The 19,250-nt window shown below is 40.5% G+C and overlaps 1 protein-coding gene across 1 annotated transcript in view; it reads left to right on the top strand.

The window, feature by feature from the left end:
- The first annotated feature begins 7,754 nt into the window (after positions 1-7,754).
- Positions 7,755-19,250, top strand: part of NALF1 (NALCN channel auxiliary factor 1) — a 622,620-nt gene continuing 611,124 nt past the window's right edge. Inside the window, exon 1 of the mRNA XM_042979975.1 lies at positions 7,755-8,779. Coding sequence (XP_042835909.1) covers positions 7,841-8,779 — 939 coding nt within the window. The 5' untranslated portion in view covers positions 7,755-7,840. The remainder of the gene's footprint in view (positions 8,780-19,250) is intronic.

The raw sequence follows: 19,250 nt of genomic DNA, 5'->3' as shown, positions 1-19,250 counted from the left end.
GTATCTATCTTCCCTTATTGGTAAGTTTGAAAGAAAATAGTCCCTATAACATGACAGATTTTGTAAGGATTCAAGTATAAGGTAGCTCCCTCTGTTAAAAGGGATAATTTCTTTCAGGAAAAATAATCTCACCTTGTTTTCAGGTATATGTAAATTAACTTGGAGAGACTTTCCATCTTTATAACAATCATCTTCCTATATAGACACAGGCATATTTTTCCTACTGTTCAAATCTTTTATATTCTTCACTAACTTCTGTTCATCTCTCCATATGGACCTTGCTCTGTGAATCTTGGAAGACATGCTTTATCCTTGTCACTTTTTTACTTGCAAAACTCTATGTGTGTGTTGACATACATACTCAGCACAGTATTTGGCCAAAAATAAGCAATTTCTATGATGATGATGATCTCATTATGTGTGGTGCACTACATGCATTCGGTGGAAAGCATTCATGGAAGCACTTAAGTCTATATGTGCTAACTCTTAATCACAAATAATATTATTTAGCATTACATTCTCCAACACTCTGAATCTTGATATTGTTTTAGAGTGCCTATTCTAATTTGACTAACACTGGCCACTCTATCCAGTGGGGCCTTCACCTTGAATAGAAGGATTCATTGGTTGTGCGAAGTTATCAAGAGGGACTTTTGAGGAATGCAGTTTCCCTGGACCTCATTTTAGTCCTACTGAAGCAGGTCTGTGGGGAGAGGCCCAAGGTTACCAATCCCTACTTGACTCTCTGCCCACCAGCCTTTGGAAACCAATGAGCTACATCACCTTGGAAGTATACAGAGAGGGAACAAGTTCTAGTTTTGCTCAGTGAACCTAATTGAGTCCAAGTCAACTGAGGCCATCAAGAGACTCTGGCACATTGTTGCTAATTAACCAGAGTCCTCAGACACCTGATGGTGCCAGAACCTGCCTTTTACTTTACAGAGAGGTTATATTAGTAAACTCTAGTTGGCCTAAAAGCTAAAGGTTTAATCTTATCTTCTTTATAAATAAACAGGCTACTCTTTATTAGCTCTTTATGTTTAATCTGCTTTTAAAAATACAGATATGCTGGTCAAGAATTTGCACATTATCTATGAATTGTGAAAGCATAACATTCTTTTCCAGATCAATAGGTATATAAGAATGCAATTTATTTTCACTTATATGTGGTGCATAAATAGTGTATAATAAAGTCAAAGAGGATGTGCCTATTTTTGTGCACCCAGAAGACATTCACAATGAAAAAAGAAAATGTCTCAGGGTGGTTATATATTTGATTTATGGGGTGGAAATATTCAAGCAGCGATTCTCACCAGAAAAAAAGATGTTAGATTTCACTTTCTCTGGTAAAATGGTTTGGCAGATGTTAATTCTAAGGAATTGGGGCAAATGTTTGAGAAGACAACCAGTGTATTGTTTTATATATTTTATAATGTAAAAACAGAGTAAGAAAACTGTCTCCCTTTTGATGCATAACAAACGTTGCCATTTAAATAGGAATAAAAGTACAGATTCCCATGAAAATAAGTCTAATCATATAAGAACTTTGAATTCTTTTAAAGATAGAAGCATAGATGCCATCCTGAACACAGTACACATGGAGTTCTGTTCTGTGTGTAGATAATTTCTGCAGTGTTCTCTTGCAAAAAGCTCATCCTGTTGCCAGATCCCTCAAGATAATGTATTTGCAACTGTGTACTAGTCAGCAACCTCCTGAAATGTGCCTGTGCTATTAAACTACTCTGTGCCATTAGTCACACTCTCAGGTGAAACCCACGTAGGAGTTTCCAGACTCCACAGCCTGCTTTTTCTGATAAATGAAACCTACATTCCAGCCAAGCTATTTGCCCTTCTTTGTTACTGTGTTACATTTGAGCTGATAAGCCAACAAGGATCAACATTTACTAACCTGGTTAACACCTTCTCTGAATACATTTTATATCATGTTGATTTTAATGAACAGTGATGTTCCTGAAGACAGACTTTCAAAGCATTACCTACATTTCCTCAACGAATCCTGACCACATTCAGAAGAACCAGTTTGCTTATTATACAGTGTCACTCATGATGGCACTCCATCCCTTCTCTCTAGTCTCGTCCTTGATACCCCCACATGCCCCTAGACTCTAGCACAGCCCACTTGCCCATAAAATTCTCCCTGCTGGGTTCCTTCAAGCACCAGAGCCTTTGGACATTGGAGGTCTTCTTCAAGAATCCTTCCTAATGTCACTCCATGCCCCTGATAGCTTTCTATCCTGGGGTCCCTCTCAAAATCAGATTGGATTCAAGCCCTCCTCCGAAGTCTCCTAAATTGGTAATCCTTGAGCGTTCCTTATTGTATTGTGGTTGCCAGACTAGTCTTTTTCTCTGCTCCTTGACTAAACTTCCCAAGGTCAGACATCTTGGTCTCCCCAGAGAACTGATGTACAATGAGCAGAATAGGACGGGTTGTCGGCATTTTACTTTCAGAGGGCGTGTACCCTTGAAGTGTCTTACTTTAAAACATCTTAATTCATGGGAACTGTTAGAGGAAGGCAAGGTTCAGATTCCTTAAAAACAAAGAACAGACTATAGTCTATCGTAGAAAGAAAGTATTTCTGTCCCAATTATAAAAAAAATCAGATAAAACAGTTATTTTAATGCAGTATATCAGACTTTTACTAAGCATCATTGAAATATTTTGTGAGACATAATTTGACTAGATATGAATAACAACAAGATAAAAATAACAGTGCCTGGTTTTGGTTCTTCCCCTTGTTTGAGAGTAATGGACCTTTAATTTTATATATTGTTCATTTTTTTTAAATTTCCCCATTCCTAGTACTCTTTGTGATTTAATCACACACACACACACACACACACACACACACACACACACAGAGAGCGATGCTAATGTTCTGAGACACTATTAGAATTTGTGTGTCTCTGATTAAAATTAACAATGCAATACTGAAGAGAAATTTGCATTATTATCTAATAAATGTGGATATGTATGCTATGATACTTCTGACTTCAGTCCTTAAAAGTCTGGTTTAGTAAGTGTCACCAAATGGGATTTATAATATAAAATAAATGCTAGATGCTACAGAGTGGAAACAATGACTATATGTGGGTGTTGGGATTACTTATACCTTTTAAAATTGATTATTTGTTGTAATTGTCTATAATGTATGTACAGTAGTTGTATAATAACAATATATATGAACACACAAATTCTGACATTGACCAGATTTAAACGGTAATTGTCAATTACCCGCTTAACTTTGTATTAGGCAGAGAAGTTAAGAGAGTTTCAGCATTTTCTAGTCCCTTAAAAATATTCTGTGATGAGGTGGTGATTCTCAGGTGAGGAGTTCTGAGATTATAAATTCCTTGAATATAAAGAAAAACTTACAGTTTCATCTTGGATGCCAGAACCTCTCCCATACAGATGTGAATTAAGTAACTATTACTTTGGTGTGTTCCTAGAGCAGTGGTTCTCAGCTGCGGTGATCTCAGCTGCGGTGACCTTGCTCCCAGGCATTTGCCAATGCTCGTGGACATTTTGAGTGGCCAGAACTGGGGAGAGTTGGGTGTGCTACTGATGTTTGTGAGTAGAGAATATGAAGCTTGCTGAACCTTGGGCAAAATGTAGGACAGTTTCCTCCTCCCCGCAAAGAAGAATTATCTGACCCTGAACCTCAGTAGAGGTGATGGCTGAGAAACACTGTTGGAGTAATTGTGAATAGCTTGATCCCAATAGTAGTGTTCGTCCTTAGCTTTAAAATACATCCCTTAGGAATTTCTAGGAGTCTGTCAATAACGGGAGCATTCACTGAAGCACAGCTTCAGGCTTGCACATGAAACTTGAAGCTGAAAGTAAACATGAAGTGGTTGTGTTGGGGAAGGGAGTTAGTAGAAGATGACAGTATATTGGACTTGGGAGAAGAAAGAGTATCTATTTTAAGAACAAATACGAGGGTTCCTTTCAGCAGAACTTTTGCCATATTTTTCTTGCAACAGAAACTTAAGGTCTTTTTCATATTCAACCAAGGAGCTTTCAATTACTGTGAACAAGAGTTTGACCTGAGCTGAAAGTCCAAGCTACCAGGCTTGGAGGCACATGGGGTGCAAAGGGCACTGGGTTGGGTGGCAGTGGGTTGCTGCACAGCTGGGCAGTGGTTGTCTGTGTAGGAATTTCAGCCTGAGAACCCTTAACAGCAGTCACTGTGCTCACCTTTTCCCTTTTAGGGTAGCAGGAGGGCTCCAGTGGATTTCCCATATTCATGTTAAAATGCTAGCTGCCTTCAGATCATATTTGTGTTTTGGAACTCAGTCTGGTCTACCTGTGAGCTTTCTGTGTGAGCTTTCTTAGCTCAGGGACCCTGTGGGCTTCCCGAGCCAAGCATTTTCTGAACTTTCTATCTCGCACAGGAGAGCTCAAGAGAAATATAAACCTGTCAAATTAGGAAGAAACAAACTGACAAAAAATGAAGGGGTAGATAGGAGAAAGCAGTGAAATTAAATCATGCCACCCAGGTTTTAAACAACTAAATCTAGAGATAGAGATAAGGATAGATAGGCAACAGAGATAATCAAGAAAAAGTCGTCTTAACATTAACCTAAAAAATTTACAAAAATCCTCACGTTGAGTTTATAAGAAGAAAGGCCTTGAATTATTGCATTCCATCTAGATTTCATCACAAGGGCACAACCGGTTCAAAACGACAGGGAGAGAGAATCATCTCAGGATTTAGAATGTGATATGTTCACTTTCAGGTTCTGCAGAATCTCCTATTGCATAATAGCAATGCAGACTTCAGATAATATCTTCCGCATATATTTATTTATACAATAGAAAATGCCAGACCTATACTCAAGTCCACAAGCCGACTTTATGTTGTATTTAAATCTGGTTTGGTTTAAGAGGGTTGAAAATTTAAATTTAAGAGAAGAGTAATCCCGACAAGAGGGGGGAAGAATGCTTTCTAAAATTTTAAGGGATTTTTTCCAAAGGATATCGTGGTCTACATCACTCGTTGAGAAAAGAATATTTTATTCAATGCCAAAATATCTAAGCTATCAGAAGAGAGAAGAATTCAAAGACTATCTCTTCAGCTGAAGCTGGGTTCACATACAAAGCTCAGAAAAAAAAAGTTCTATTCCATGTTTAATCTTCAACAGAACCTCAATTTTTGCTTATTTAAAAGATGCTTTGAGGTAAGGATAAACTTGCCATAGGATATATATATCGGTTAGTTTCTATATCTCCTATGTAGTTAAAAAAATTTAACATGTTGAAATCCAAAGTGCCAGAATGATATACCTACACGAATGGTCTTTTTAACACATTACATGACACGGAAAAATCAACCAGCCCTCAGACTGCACCAGGCTTTGATGGTTACCGTGTACGTTTTATATGAACTTAGGATTCATGTTTAGTAAAATTTAGTATGTATCTTATGCGCGGAAAGGGCTGCCTGGTTGAATCCTGCCCATTACGGTTTTCAACTTGCCATTAAAAAAGAAAAGAAAAGACCCCCTTCTCCATGTGCCAACACTCACAGCCCCCCCTGAGAGGAAAATGAATACGAATGGGGATCCATCCTTTTGGTTCTCCCGAGATATTTACTTAGAACGATGGCACATAGTATTGCCCATGTGAGTGTGCACCGGACAGAGTATGTAGGTCATTAGGAAGCAGAGGAAGGAAGGTTGACCCGTAAGTGGCCGGGTGGAGCAAAAACCCCTGCCCTAGGTGACAGCTAGAGAGAGCTGGAGATGGCGCTGCGCTCTGGGTGTGCGCACCGGGGAGCTGGCCCCACGCGGCCTCCTGTTCCCGCCGCCCGGGGGGAGCGGGGGGGGGGGCGGAGTGGGCAGGGCCTTCGGGTAAAACGATACGTTTGCCCACAGTTTCGTCCGGCACGGCAGGAGCCGGGAGCGAGGGGGACCCCAGGTTTTCCCAGCGCGTCTGTTGCTTTGCATTCTCGGAACTCCCGGAGCCAACGCTAAGGGGCACCAGAGGCTCGGGCTGCAGCGGCCGCCTCTGGGGCAGCCCGCTGCTGCGGAAGTCCTGGCGGTAGCGAAGCCGGACTCAGTGGGGGCTGGGGCGCACCCCTTCCGAGGGGGGGTGGTCCCGGGGGTCTGGGATGCTCCAGATATGAGGAGGAATCCTCCGTGGTCAGGACGTCGAACCGGGAGCAGAGCGCTAGGCGGCCACCCCCGGTAGCCCAGGTCTTCTTAACTGTTTTTTCCTAAGACCCTGTGAGGTTGCCTGTAACCTCCTAATTTTATTTTGGAATATGTCGCTGTAACATACGCAGCTACGACTGTAGATAACAGGTGCACGCACACACACGGCATCCCTTCCAAACACTAAAATCATCTGACAATTCAGTACACTGGAGGCTGTTGATCTCCAGTTGTCTGGGGCTCCCTAGGCACCTGCAGAGAGCAAATGTCCTCTCCTGTCTTGTCCAGACCATTCGTATTTACTCTCTTGCCCCCATCCTTTCATCTGACCTCCATCATTCCTTAGTGGAGAAGGCAGTACCCAGACCCTCGCCCCGCCGGAAACCTCCCAAGTACCGCCCGCCCGCCTGCCGCTCGGACTTTCTCCGGAGGCAGAGCGGGAGCGGGAAATGCTGTAGACATTAGCCGGCATCCTCGGCCGTGCGCTCGGCATTCTGACCTCGGTCAGTGGGAGCAGAAGAGAAAACCCTAAAGCGGCCTCGGAGCTCCGGCGGGGCCCGCGGGCGCAGCCGGCCCCCACCCCGCCGGCCCCCACCCCGCCGGCCCCCGAGCGTCCTCGCCCTCCCGCTGCGCCCGGGGCCCAGTCCGGTGCCAATGCGCCAGGATGGAGAGATCTCCGCGCGGGAGGAGATGACGCAAAAGCCAGTGCTCCCCCCCAAAAAAGTGTTTCTCCAGGACGAAGATGGCGGCAACTTAGCCGGGGACTGAAGATGACTGTGGCTCTCGGGAGGCCCAGCCCAGGCGATTCGGCCCCGAGGTCCGGGGGAGGCGGCGTCAGCAGTCGGAGCCCGGCCGCGGCGGCGCCCGCGGGCAGACCTGCGGCGGCGGCGGCGGCGGCGGCGGCGGCGGCGGCGGCAGTTCGAGCGCGGGGTGGGGGGTGGGGGGGAGGGAGAGCCCTGCCGGCGGCGGCTGCCCAGGCTCCGGACTCGGGGAGAGCGAGCGAGAAGTAGGAGCAGGCGGAGGAGGAGAGAAAGGAGAAGGAGAGGAAGGAGGAGGAAGAGGAGGAGGAGGAGGAGGAGGAGGAGGAGGAGGAGGAGGAGGAGAGGAGCGGAGCGGAGCTGGGGAGGCGCTCTGGTCGCCGTCAGTGGGCAGCGGAGACGCGGCATGCCCCTGGCAGGGGAGAGCGGGCTGTCCTCAGCGGGGCCATGGGGACCCGCGCTGTGACAATGCCTGGGTGAGAGAGGATCAGCGCCAGCCACCCCGCCACCTCCACCATCACCTCCTGCACTCAGCTCACCACCGGCCACCAGCCCCTGCCTCCTCCGACTGCCTCTCTCTCTCTCTCTCTCCCTCTTTCTCTCTCTCTCTCTCTCTCTCTCTCCATTATTGTTTTCCACTCTACAGACGATGGGGTCGGCTTATGATTAGGTCGGGAGCAAGTCAGATCTTCCTCCAAAGATTGGTAATATTTATGTAGGCAAAAAGAGAAAGGAGAAAGAGAGAGAGAGAGAGGGAGAGAGAGAGAGAGAGAGAGAGAGAGGGAGAGAGAGAGAGAACCGGGAGGAGGGGATAAGGAAATTAAACCCTTTAAGTCAATGCATATTGTGGTGACACCGGCACAGGAGCCCTCACGGTGGAGTCGGCCAGGGCTGTGCGTTCCCAAAATATGACCAGGGGTGCTTGGATGTGTCGGCAGTATGACGACGGCTTAAAAATCTGGTTGGCCGCACCCCGGGAGAACGAGAAACCGTTCATCGATTCAGAGAGGGCTCAGAAATGGCGACTGTCTCTGGCATCTCTCTTGTTTTTCACAGTCCTGCTCTCTGATCACTTGTGGTTCTGCGCCGAGGCCAAGCTGACCCGGGCCCGGGACAAGGAGCAGCAGCAGCAGCAGCAACATCAGCAGCATCAGCAGCAGCAGCGGCAGCAGCAGCAGCAGCAGCGGCAGCGGCAGCAGCAGCAGCAGCAGCAGCAGCGGCAGCGGCAGCAGGAGCCCTCCTGGCCCGCGCTCCTGGCGAGCATGGGGGAGTCCTCGCCCGCCGCCCAGGCGCACAGACTCCTCTCCGCCTCCTCGTCCCCCACCCTGCCCCCCTCCCCGGGAGACGGCGGCGGCGGCAAGGGCGACCGAGGCAAAAACAACCGGAGCAAGGCTCTTTTTCTAGGAAACTCTGCCAAACCGCTGTGGCGCCTGGAGACTTGTTACCCCCAGGGCGCCTCTTCGGGCCAGTGCTTCACGGTGGAGAGCGCGGACGCCGTGTGCGCCAGGAACTGGAGTCGGGGGGTGGCGGCCGCGGGGGAGGAGCAGCAGGTGAGGGGGACGCATCCAACTCCGCTCTGGAACTTGTCAGATTTTTACCTTTCGTTTTGTAATTCCTACACACTTTGGGAATTGTTCTCGGGGTTATCCAGTCCCAACACTTTGAACTGTAGTCTGGATGTGGTGCTCAAGGAGGGCGGCGAGATGGCCACTTGCCGGCAGTGCGTCGAGGCTTACCAAGACTACGACCACCACGCTCAGGAGAAATACGAAGAGTTTGAGAGTGTGCTCCATAAATATTTACAGTCGGAGGAGTACTCGGTGAAATCCTGTCCAGAAGACTGTAAGGTAGGAACAGTGGGTTTTTTTTTCACCCCCTCTTGCGCTTTACTGTCTGTGTGTGTTTGGCCAGAGACGTCCTCTAGAGTTTTAAAATAGTTTTTTTTTTTTTTTTTTTGACTCTGGTTTTGTTATTTCACTTGTTGTTTTTGTGGTTAGGAGGGCCTGACTTGCTTAAGTTGGGAACACCTTGAGGATTGCCGGTGGACTGGTGCCTTCTGGGAATCCTTGGAAGCTCAGGAAAGACCCTGGTGTTCTGAGGTGATAAAGCTGATGCTTTGCTATCTGTTACATCTATGCAGTTGGTTCAAACTCTGTTACCATTTTTTTTAATGGAATTTGAATGCAGCTTGTTAGGAAGACAGATGGAACTGGATACTGATGACCCCAGATAAAATCAGAGTCAGTGACAGGCATGTGGCTTGGCTTATGGACCTGCACACATGATCTCTCTGATATAGTGACATCATTAAGTTGGTTGGCCAGAGGGACAAAAGAAAGTGTTTGTAGTTGTTTATGCAGGAAGAATGAAAAAGCATTTTACTTTTTTCACAGGGGTAATTCTGGTTGTTTGGGAAGTATGGAGGCCTACCTAAGTGTATTTATTCACCATAAGTTTCCTGTTTTCTCTTAGACATTTGTATAACAACTGATCTGAGACTCATTATGAGTAGAAAGTTTTATTTAAATATCTGGTGATCGATGAACAGTGTTAGCTAATTTAACACACCTTACGTAATTAGCTTTAATTATCAGGATCCTCTACAGAAGTGCTAAATGGCAAATGCTAGATGCTCTGGGCTCCTTAGTAGAGTGTATTATATTCAGCCTCTTCCTGTTGAATATAATAATGGATATAATACTTGCTGATTGACAAAGGAGAAGCCAATGCAAGTTTCTTAAGAAATGGTCAATGTAATTAATCAAGGGCGCCAGTGCCAGGAGAAGTGTCTCTGTCCGTGGTGCTGAAATGAGATTTGCCCCAGAGCTCTGTTGAAGATGAATATACTGCAGTGACCTTTTAGTAGGGAAGAAATGATGACAGAATCTCAATAAGCCTTTATGTTTCATCCCAGGGGTAATCTCTTAAACAGCACAAGAAAATACTATTGCTTTTCAGAAGAAAAAAATACACCACAGTCTCTTCCTTTCTCTTGACTACTCCCCCAAGTCCACTCAGGAACAGAACTGTCCCTCTTCTGCCTCACTTGCTTTGTATTGGGGAAGTGTAATCAAGGGCAGTATGGATCAAAGGCTTTTGTGAATACTTTGACTAGAGAACTGGGCAAAGGGATACCTGTTTAAAATGAACATAGTTCAAGGGCTGTATTTTACTTTGGATTGATTAATTGTGCTTTTGACAATTAAGCTAAACTCAAACTAAACTTGCTTTGTCAACATTCTTTAAAAGACTAGAAATAGGGCTTCTTTTCAGATAGTAATACTGAGTTTACAACATTAATCTGGAATGCTACTTCACTAGATAAATGGATCTTAAACTTTCTGTTTTTCTTAAACATACCACTATAACTCATGCCTGGGGATCAAACTTACTCTTAATGGCAGAAGTTAATGAATGACTAGCATATTTATTGCATAGTTATTTATTTTGACAAGATATGTTGCCTCAGAATTGTAAAGATAAGGACACTCATGTGTCTGCTAATTACACTGCTAATAAAAAGGTTGCAAAGATTTCACTGTAGTTATGTTCAAAAGTGGTAGCTTGTAATAATATAATTTTGTTTGCTTCCCTGAATGCAAACTTTTATAGAAATTTCTAGTAATCCCAATTTGCATAGGACAGTATTTAAAACATAGTCTGTATTGTCAATAGACGGCAACATATTTTCAGATAAACATGTAAAATAGATTTTTGTTCAAATACCCAGATTTTAAATATATGTAAATGTTTATCTTCTCCTTGACCTGACATAAATCTCAACTTTATAACTATGTTATCATTCATCGCTATAAAGTATAGTGTAGGCTAAACTAACTTGTGATGTTGTAAACTACTTCTGTATTGTGTATCTGTATAAAGTAGTCGTCATTAACTGCATACACAAAAGCATATTATACAAATATCAGTTCCTTTTCTTCACATGGAAAAGTAAATACAGACAATTGAATTTCTTATCTCCGCCACACAGAATTTGTTACCCAGGATGTCTTGGAGCATTTCTTGGTTGTGTGATTTCAGTTGATTTGTCAATCTGACATATTTATTCTACAGTAACTGTTTTCAAAAATTACAGTCTCAAATTTAAGGTGTCAGTGTTTTTGGTTGATAACTCACAAATCAATTGCTTAGTTTTTTAGTTTAGTGTATGATTTGTTTATGATTCTGCAAAGGCCACAAACATATCCAAATACAAATTATGTTATATGGCTTCAAATGCTACTTGCACACATTTGAAAGATGTGTGTGAGTTATTTCTAAACATACTTATTTCAAACTTATAATTATGAAATGAGGACTATCATCAAGGGCCTTGTTCAAAATATAGATTCTATGTGAAATTTTCCATATTTTAAGGTAGCCACAAAGTCCTAGGCTACATTAAAAGTAAATGCATTATATTTCTGGGATTGGTAATGTATTCATGAAAAAATCCAGTTTTGATAGTTTATAAATATATTTACAGAGTTATAGACATAAAATACTTAATCATATTAGGTATACAAACTATTGTAATTCATATTTTAGGATAAATATACTAACTTTATTGTACTGCCATATAATCAAATGATCAATGCAGTTATTTCTAGCTTTTAAAAGTTAGGACATATATTAATTACCTTCTAGTTTTATATTCTAGTCCCCCTCCATTAAGAAAACTGCCAATAGCATGTATGTGCAAAATTAAACTAGATTAAATTTAATTTCTATTTAACTTTTTAAAAAGGCTTTTTGATCCATTATGTTGAAAAAAAAAAACTACCTTACTATTAATCTAACACAATAATAAGGTCTTGAGTCCAAAGTAATTGGAGATCAAATACAGCTTGGATTTACTTTAGCAAACCTTTGTATTTCAACATATAATAGAAATCATTTGTATCCAAGAAAATTTCTTACTATTCTGAGAAATAGCTGGTTTAATTTTTTTAAAGAAAATATACACATTTATCTAGGAAGTAATTTATGAAAAAATAAAGAATAAAAATTATTGCATGTGTCATTTACATTATAACATTCAAGCTGCTGTATTACATAAAGCAGCAAAAATTACATGACAGTGATTCACAGTGTTTTTCAAAATAGTGTTTTGGGATATGTTTAATAAGAATCTAACAGATACTTAAAAAATTTTAAGCTAGGTGGTATTAAAAATATAATGTTCTAAGATATAAAATTACGTATGTATATGATTAACATACTTGATTTTTTTTACTTAAATGAAGATTTTCCCTTAAATATGCCATTCTTTAGCTTGTAAGCACTCTTGAAAATCTATATTATAAAAATTATAAAAATGTATATATTATAAAAATTAATGTTATAAAATGTGTAAAAATTGCATACATATATTATATATGTATATAAATATACTTAGGGAATACAAAATTCTGTGTGAACAGGTGAGTTTTTGTTACTGCTAGCTTTATTTACTTACTATACCTTAAGACAGATGGTCAGCGAAAGCAGTTTTGAGGTTAGATTCTAACATAAATCATTACATCATCTGTATTTTAGTTCTGTCGGCACAAGTCTAATCTTTATACTCTCAAGAATATATGCATTCTCATGTTTTTAGTTTTATAGTCTCATATTAAAGCAGATTCTATTGCCTATTTTTATTTAACAGACATTGACCAAAGAGATGCTCTGCCAGTGTTAGGCATATGTAACAATTCTGATAACTGAAGCTTTCTGTAATATTTGCAGGAACCACTTACAAACAGTAACCAATTTGATAACGTAGAATTCGGGTTACATAATTTGCAGTTTGAAAAAAAAGGCATTTCTTAAGTTCTTACTTATTTTGGTGTCATGCACTATAAATTTTTAAGAAATAATATTTTTAAAGAAAATCAAATATCTTACAATTCTTTCTACTAAAATATTATTTTGTTGTTGATTAAGTGCAATTGTGGGTATTATGACACTGTTCAGAAGTGTGGAATGAATCTGCAAATACGACTTTTTATATTCTACCACTTAATTATTTTCATCTGAAAAATCAAATAGTCTAACCATGCAGATGATCACTTTAACCATTAATAAGGTAATTTATAAGATGAACACCATGATCATAATCATTTTTATGATCCAGATTTTTTATTTATTATATTTTTGCTCTGTATGCAACTACTGATTTATGATCTGTGTTGTAGTTTTATAGGGAAACACCCCAAAATTTATCTTAATATTAGATGCCTGTTTTATAGACTATCTTAATATTAGATGCTTGTTTTATAGACTAAAGAACAAATATTTTTACTTTGAGCTTGTAACTGGGTCAGATTAGTAGCTATATAGGGCATATCCACAAAGTTTCAATAATTGCCGTTATACATTGGTTAATCACTGTAATTAGATGAAGTTGGTGTCTGCATATGCAAGGTGAATTAAGTGTGAAGGAAAGGAGATCAAAGAATTCTTTCAGCCCAGTGCTCCCCACATACATATCATAATACACTAAGATATCTTTTCTTGCTAAGTTGATTATGCAAGAACAAATATACACATAGCTATTTCAAACAAGAGAACATTTGGTTTGAATTATCTGACCTGTTGCTTTAATTTCAATTCCTAATTTCCTGTTTAAATCTTTATCTTCTATATCAACCTCACATGAACTCAGCACCAAACATTTTGTCATTTGTTTTATTTATATTGATATATACTGCGGAGATGGTTCTTCAATATCAGTGAACATTTAGGCTAGATCATGGTCCTTGGGGTCACGCTGGAATGTCCCGGGGATCTGTGAAGAAGATCTTAGTGCCAAAGAGATTCTGATTTCATTGGTCTGGCTTGTGTCATGGGCTTGGCATTTCTAGTTTTCCTGGTGACTCTCATGTGATGAGAATGGAGCTCAGATATTTTGGAAAAGTGGGAGAGGTAACAGGACATAGCCAGAGTGCAGGGGAGCAAATATGTAGTTTGAGGGAGTAGATGAAAAACGATCCAGCTGGGTGAAAAGGGAAAGAGATATGCCCAGAGAGAACGTGGAGAGAAGGAGTTGGATGCAGAGAAGACCAGAGATTTGAATGTTTGAGGATGGGCCCATTGGCTATGGCAATTCTTTCTTTTAGGGAGAACTGGGTCACCATACTAGTGCTCAATAATGGGCTGATCACATGAGCGCAGAACTCAATGATTATCTTCCTGAGACTGATCAGCTATTTGATTAGAGGAGCCCCAGTCTCATTACTTTTGTCTGTAATTTTAGCCTATGTAAATGGCTAAAGTTCAGACTTTTTAAAAAGTACACGGTTGGTTGTGAGAGAAAACATTTTGGCTTTTCATAGCATTAAATAATTAATTAATTTTATCAATCCTAGGAAATTATAATAATTTTTCACTTCTATTGTAATGATAAGCCATGGTTTTTTTGTTTGTTTTTGTTTTTTTAACTTATTTCTATATTACTGTAGTAACTACTTGACATTCATAAGCAGTCACGGATTACAACAGCTTAATTTAGGAATTAGTTTTAAGAGGATGTTATTGTTCTGTTTGGAAATGATTGTAATATGAATCATTTCATTTTTAACATTTTAGATTATAAGATGCTGTGAAACATTAAATTTCAGTTTTATCTCATAGGAATTAAATGTAATTACAATCCAAATAATGGAATTTCTTTAATGAAATGTAAATTTACTCTGATTCTTTACAACTGGAAACAAGAGATAGTTAACATTTGTCTTTCTTTAGTAATAAATAATTCCCAATTTGCAGTACGTATTGTGTTGGACTACATGAAAATATTTAATCCTTGGTTGTTTAAAGTGTGAAAAGGTAATGATTAATCCCCACCACCCCTCGGTAGTCTGTTTCTACATTCAATCATCTATAGACAAAATGTCGTCTCAGCTACCAGAGACGGTAAAAAAAAAAAAAAAAAAAAGTTTTACAAACATGGAAGTTTACTGTCTGTCTCAACACTGTTACTGATTTTAACAGTGCAGTAGCATGTCCACACATAAAACATGATGGGTAAATGCAAGTCGGTTCTATGGAAATGCCTGGGGATTAGGTGTGTCAGCTGCTTCACTCCGTACAAGAGGGAAAATGGGCTTTAGTCAAAACTGTGTCTCCACCCTCCAATTTTCTTACCTTCCTCTCATGGTCCCTGGAAGCCGAATTTCCCGGCCTTGCGTCCCATGGGAAACACAAAGTTAAGGGGTCTTTCTTTGTATCCTTACCGCCATCAAAAGTGATCAGTCTCTTTCTCACTGAACTATCACTGGCTTAGTTTATTTGAAAAAAAAATTGAACTCAGGTGTAAATGGATGATCATGACAACGGATTAGCTATGCAGAAAATGACTTGAATCACTCGTAAGTTTAAGTGCTGGAGCAAACTTCAACAGTAGCTGTTTAATAAGCTTTAGAGCTCATCAGGAGTCAGAAACTTGTCTAATCCATTTAATCTTTGCATCATCTCTATATGAGGTAATTTTATCACAGATTTTACAGATGAGTAAAGTGAGGACATAGAGTTGACTATTCCAAGGTCAAACAGCCAGTTTAAAACAGGCAGTTTTAAAGATCAAGTTTGGGGCGCCTGGGTGGCTCAGTCGGTTAAGCGTCTGACTTCGGCTCAGGTCATGATCTCACAGCTCATGAGTTCGAGCCCCGTGTTGGGCTCTGTGCTGACAGCTCGGAGCCTGGAACCTGCTTCGGACTCTGTGTCTCCCTCTCTCTCTCTCCCCCTCCTGTGCTCATGCCTGTCTCTCTCTGTCTCAAAACTAAATAAACATTAAAAAAAATAAAGATCAAGTTCACTTTGTCACTTTAATGTATTTTCTTTTATTATGAGCATTACAAACATAACCACGGAGTGAAAAGATCAGCATAATAAGTCCACATATACCTTCACGTCGATTTAACAACTGTTAAAAATCTTGCTGTAGGAAATAGCTCTAGGGAGATGTTCATGCTCAGTTGTGAAGGACCATATATCCCATGCTAAGGTCTTTGAGTTTTATTGTCTGTATGATAAAATATCAGGCAGGAATTTTAATCAAGAAGGATTCATTTGGGATGCTTTGTTTTTCTCAAAAATTAGCTTTGGCAACAATGTGATAATAGGCAGGAACAGGGTGAAGTAATGCCAGAGAGATCTGTTCAGAATCTGCAGTATTCCTTAGGGGTAATATGATGGCTATAAATCAGTATTCTTCATCAGAACTATCTTAAAAAATTTTTTTTAACATTTATTCATTTTTTGATAGAGACAGAGTGTGAGTTGGGGAGGGGCAGAAAGAGGAGGAGACACAGAATCTGAAACAGGCAGCTTCTGAACTGACAGCACAGAGCCAGACGTGGGGCTCGAACTCACGGACCGTGAAATCATGATCTGAGCTGTAGTCAGACGCTTAACCGACTGAGCCACCCAGGCGGCCCTTTCATCAGAACTTCCTATGGCAAAGTAAATGTTTTATACTCCACCCTGTCCAATATGGTAGCCCCTAGCTGTGTGTGGCTACTAAGCAGTTAAAATGTGGCTAGGGTGAATGAAGTTCTGGATTTTAAATTTTATTTAAACTTAAATTAGTCTACATTTAAATAGCCTCAGTGTCTAGTGGCTACCATGTTGGGCAGAATGACTACCGTGACTATGAAAGTGGAGAAGAAAGGCAAGATTCAGGAGCCTTTTCTCTTTTCAAACTTACCGACTGTAGAGGAAAGATGTGCTTCAAAATTTATAAAAAGTGAGATTATGGATGTTGATACCTTCTGTTAATTAATCAATTAACTGATGTTTGTTTGTTTATTTATTTATTTATTTATTTATTTATTTAATGTGAGCAGGGGAGGGGCAGAGGGAAGGAGGGAGAGAGAGAGAATCCCAAGCAGGCTCTGTGCTGTCAGGGCAGAGCTTGACGTGGGTCTTGACCCCACAAACCTTGAGATCATGACCTGAGCCGTAATCAAGAGTCAGATGCCTAACTCACTGAGCCACTCAGGAACCCTGGTGTTGATACCATTTGAAGAGATAAGAGATACAGAGGGAAGAATGAGTTGGAATTGAGATTGTTGAAAGAAACAGATGCTTCCTTTTTATAGATAATGATAGCAGGAGATACCCAGTAGATCGCACACCATGTGATAGGAAGTTTGGTGGTGAAGTTCACACTCTACAAGTGCATTTGATTTGGGAAGCTATGGACAGAGATTAGATGACTTAGCGAAAAATTATATGGACAGAAAGCCAAAGATGAATCCTGAGGAAGAACAACGTCTGAGGGTTTGAGCTGAAAAGGGACCAGACAAGGAGACAGAGAAGAATGAGGAATAAGGGTGAAGATGTGAGGGAGAAGGATGAATGTGCAAGAGAGAGGAGGGAGAGGGAGAAGAAGAGGAAGAGGGGACGGAGAAAGAATCATGAGAATGTGCTAATCTGAAAGGTATAGGGAAGGATTTTAAGAAAGGTGCAGAATCAGTCAGGAGTGTCTTACCTTGCAGATAGGACACATAGGATGAGCCCAGGACTAGGTCACTGGATTTGGCAATTATTTTCCTTATTGATTATGAGAGTAGTTTTGATAGATTGGTAGGGAGAGATGTCAAATTGTGATGGACTAAGGAATAAATTGGAGCTGAGATAAAGGCTCGTCTGAACTACTCTTCCTTAAGAGAGAAAAGAGGAGGAGAACGGGGTAGGTGGAAAGATGTGGAATTTAAAGAAATAAATATTTTATGATGCAATAAACTTTAGAATATCCATAACTTTTGATCTAGGACCCAGATAGGTATACGAGACATAGAGTACCAGACTCACAAAAAAATGAGCGATGGCACCAGATCCCAAAGAAGAGGTGATAGGCTCCCATCTATTCTTAGCCTTGGGGAGGGGGAGAGGTTGTATCTGTGTGCATTCTGCTGTACATCTCAGATCCCTTGTTTTGTTTATGTTTTGAACAAGAACAAAACTTTAATTTCAGAATGTCAGAAAACAAACACATTTGTCATCTTGAATATGCTTAAATGTAGTAGGAAATTCATTTTCAAATAATATAAAATAACTACTGATTGTAAATATCAACAATTACTATGTGTTACTGTACACATTTTCTTTAGGAATGTGTTGCCCTGGGGTTTAATTGTGTATTTAGGGAATCCGCTGAATTGAATGAGGCCATTTCTTTATAGGATTTCTTTAAAAAATTATTGAGTTAGAAATAGAAATTAATTTTAAACTGAAGAGAGAATACAGTATAATGGTTAAAAGAACAAATGAGGATAGTCTGGGTTCAGCTCTTTAGATTCACCATTTATTAGTTACATGTTATCACCCAAGTTACTTAAAATAGGGATTTTAGTATCTCTAAGATGATAACAGGGAAGAAATCAAAAGACTCCCATGCGTATAAATATACCCAACCTAGGACTTGATGATGCCCAACAAATGGTGACAAGTTATTGAAAGCCATGGGGGAAAAAGCTATGAGAAAATCAGTAAAATTAACATAGTCTTCTCTTGAGATCTCACAGACATTTTCTGGTAAACAACACTCATTTACCAGAGTTTTATAAGCAGACTTTTCATCTTGCATGATAACATTCTCAGCTTTATTACATCTACATTCCTTCTGCTTCTCCAGAAAGGTGAATAAATTATTGAACAATCCTACAATAAAACAGAAAACAAAAGTTCATCTGGAGTGAAAATATTCCATTCTTAAAGCTCGAGTTTTGCTCTATTTTAGGTGAAAAATGAACATGTGTTGGGTTTTAGACTGAGTGGATTCTCTTAGATTAGTCCAGGGGGATTTGAGCCCTTTTGTGCACGAATTGTCTTGAGAGGACAAGTGGGAAACCACTGTGATGATCTAACATCTCCTGGGACCCTATTGGTTAAAACAAAATTCTGGGGGAAACTTCTGTATTAAGTAGTTTGTGAGGCATCGTAAAGTGTCGCCTTCAAAATCCATTTTAAAAGATGGGGCTCTTTGCCCTGCTTTCTAGATACTTGGGTTTGTGTTTGTTTTTTGCGTCCCTGTAATTTTTTGCTCTGACCCACATTTACCCATTTAGCCATACTTAGTATTTTTATTGATTGGGAGAGGGAGTTGGGTAAAAGATTGCCTCGATACTGAACTAGAGCTAGCACAAAAGGCGAACGTGGCAAGTGCCAAGATATAGAAACTGAATGGGGAGAATAAAAGACGGGCTGTGCATCATGAGTGGGAACATGATTGCCCTGAGAAAGAGAAGACACAGAGAGACCCAGCAAGGTTCTTTAACTAGATAAAAATCATCATATGGAAGGGGAGACTTGTTATCCAGTACTTTGCAT

The sequence above is a fragment of the Panthera tigris genome, chromosome A1 (assembly GCF_018350195.1).
Source record: "Panthera tigris isolate Pti1 chromosome A1, P.tigris_Pti1_mat1.1, whole genome shotgun sequence".
Classification (NCBI taxonomy): domain Eukaryota; kingdom Metazoa; phylum Chordata; class Mammalia; order Carnivora; family Felidae; genus Panthera; species Panthera tigris.
Note: the sequence above shows the minus strand (reverse complement) of the source record. Positions and strands in the feature narration are given on the sequence as shown.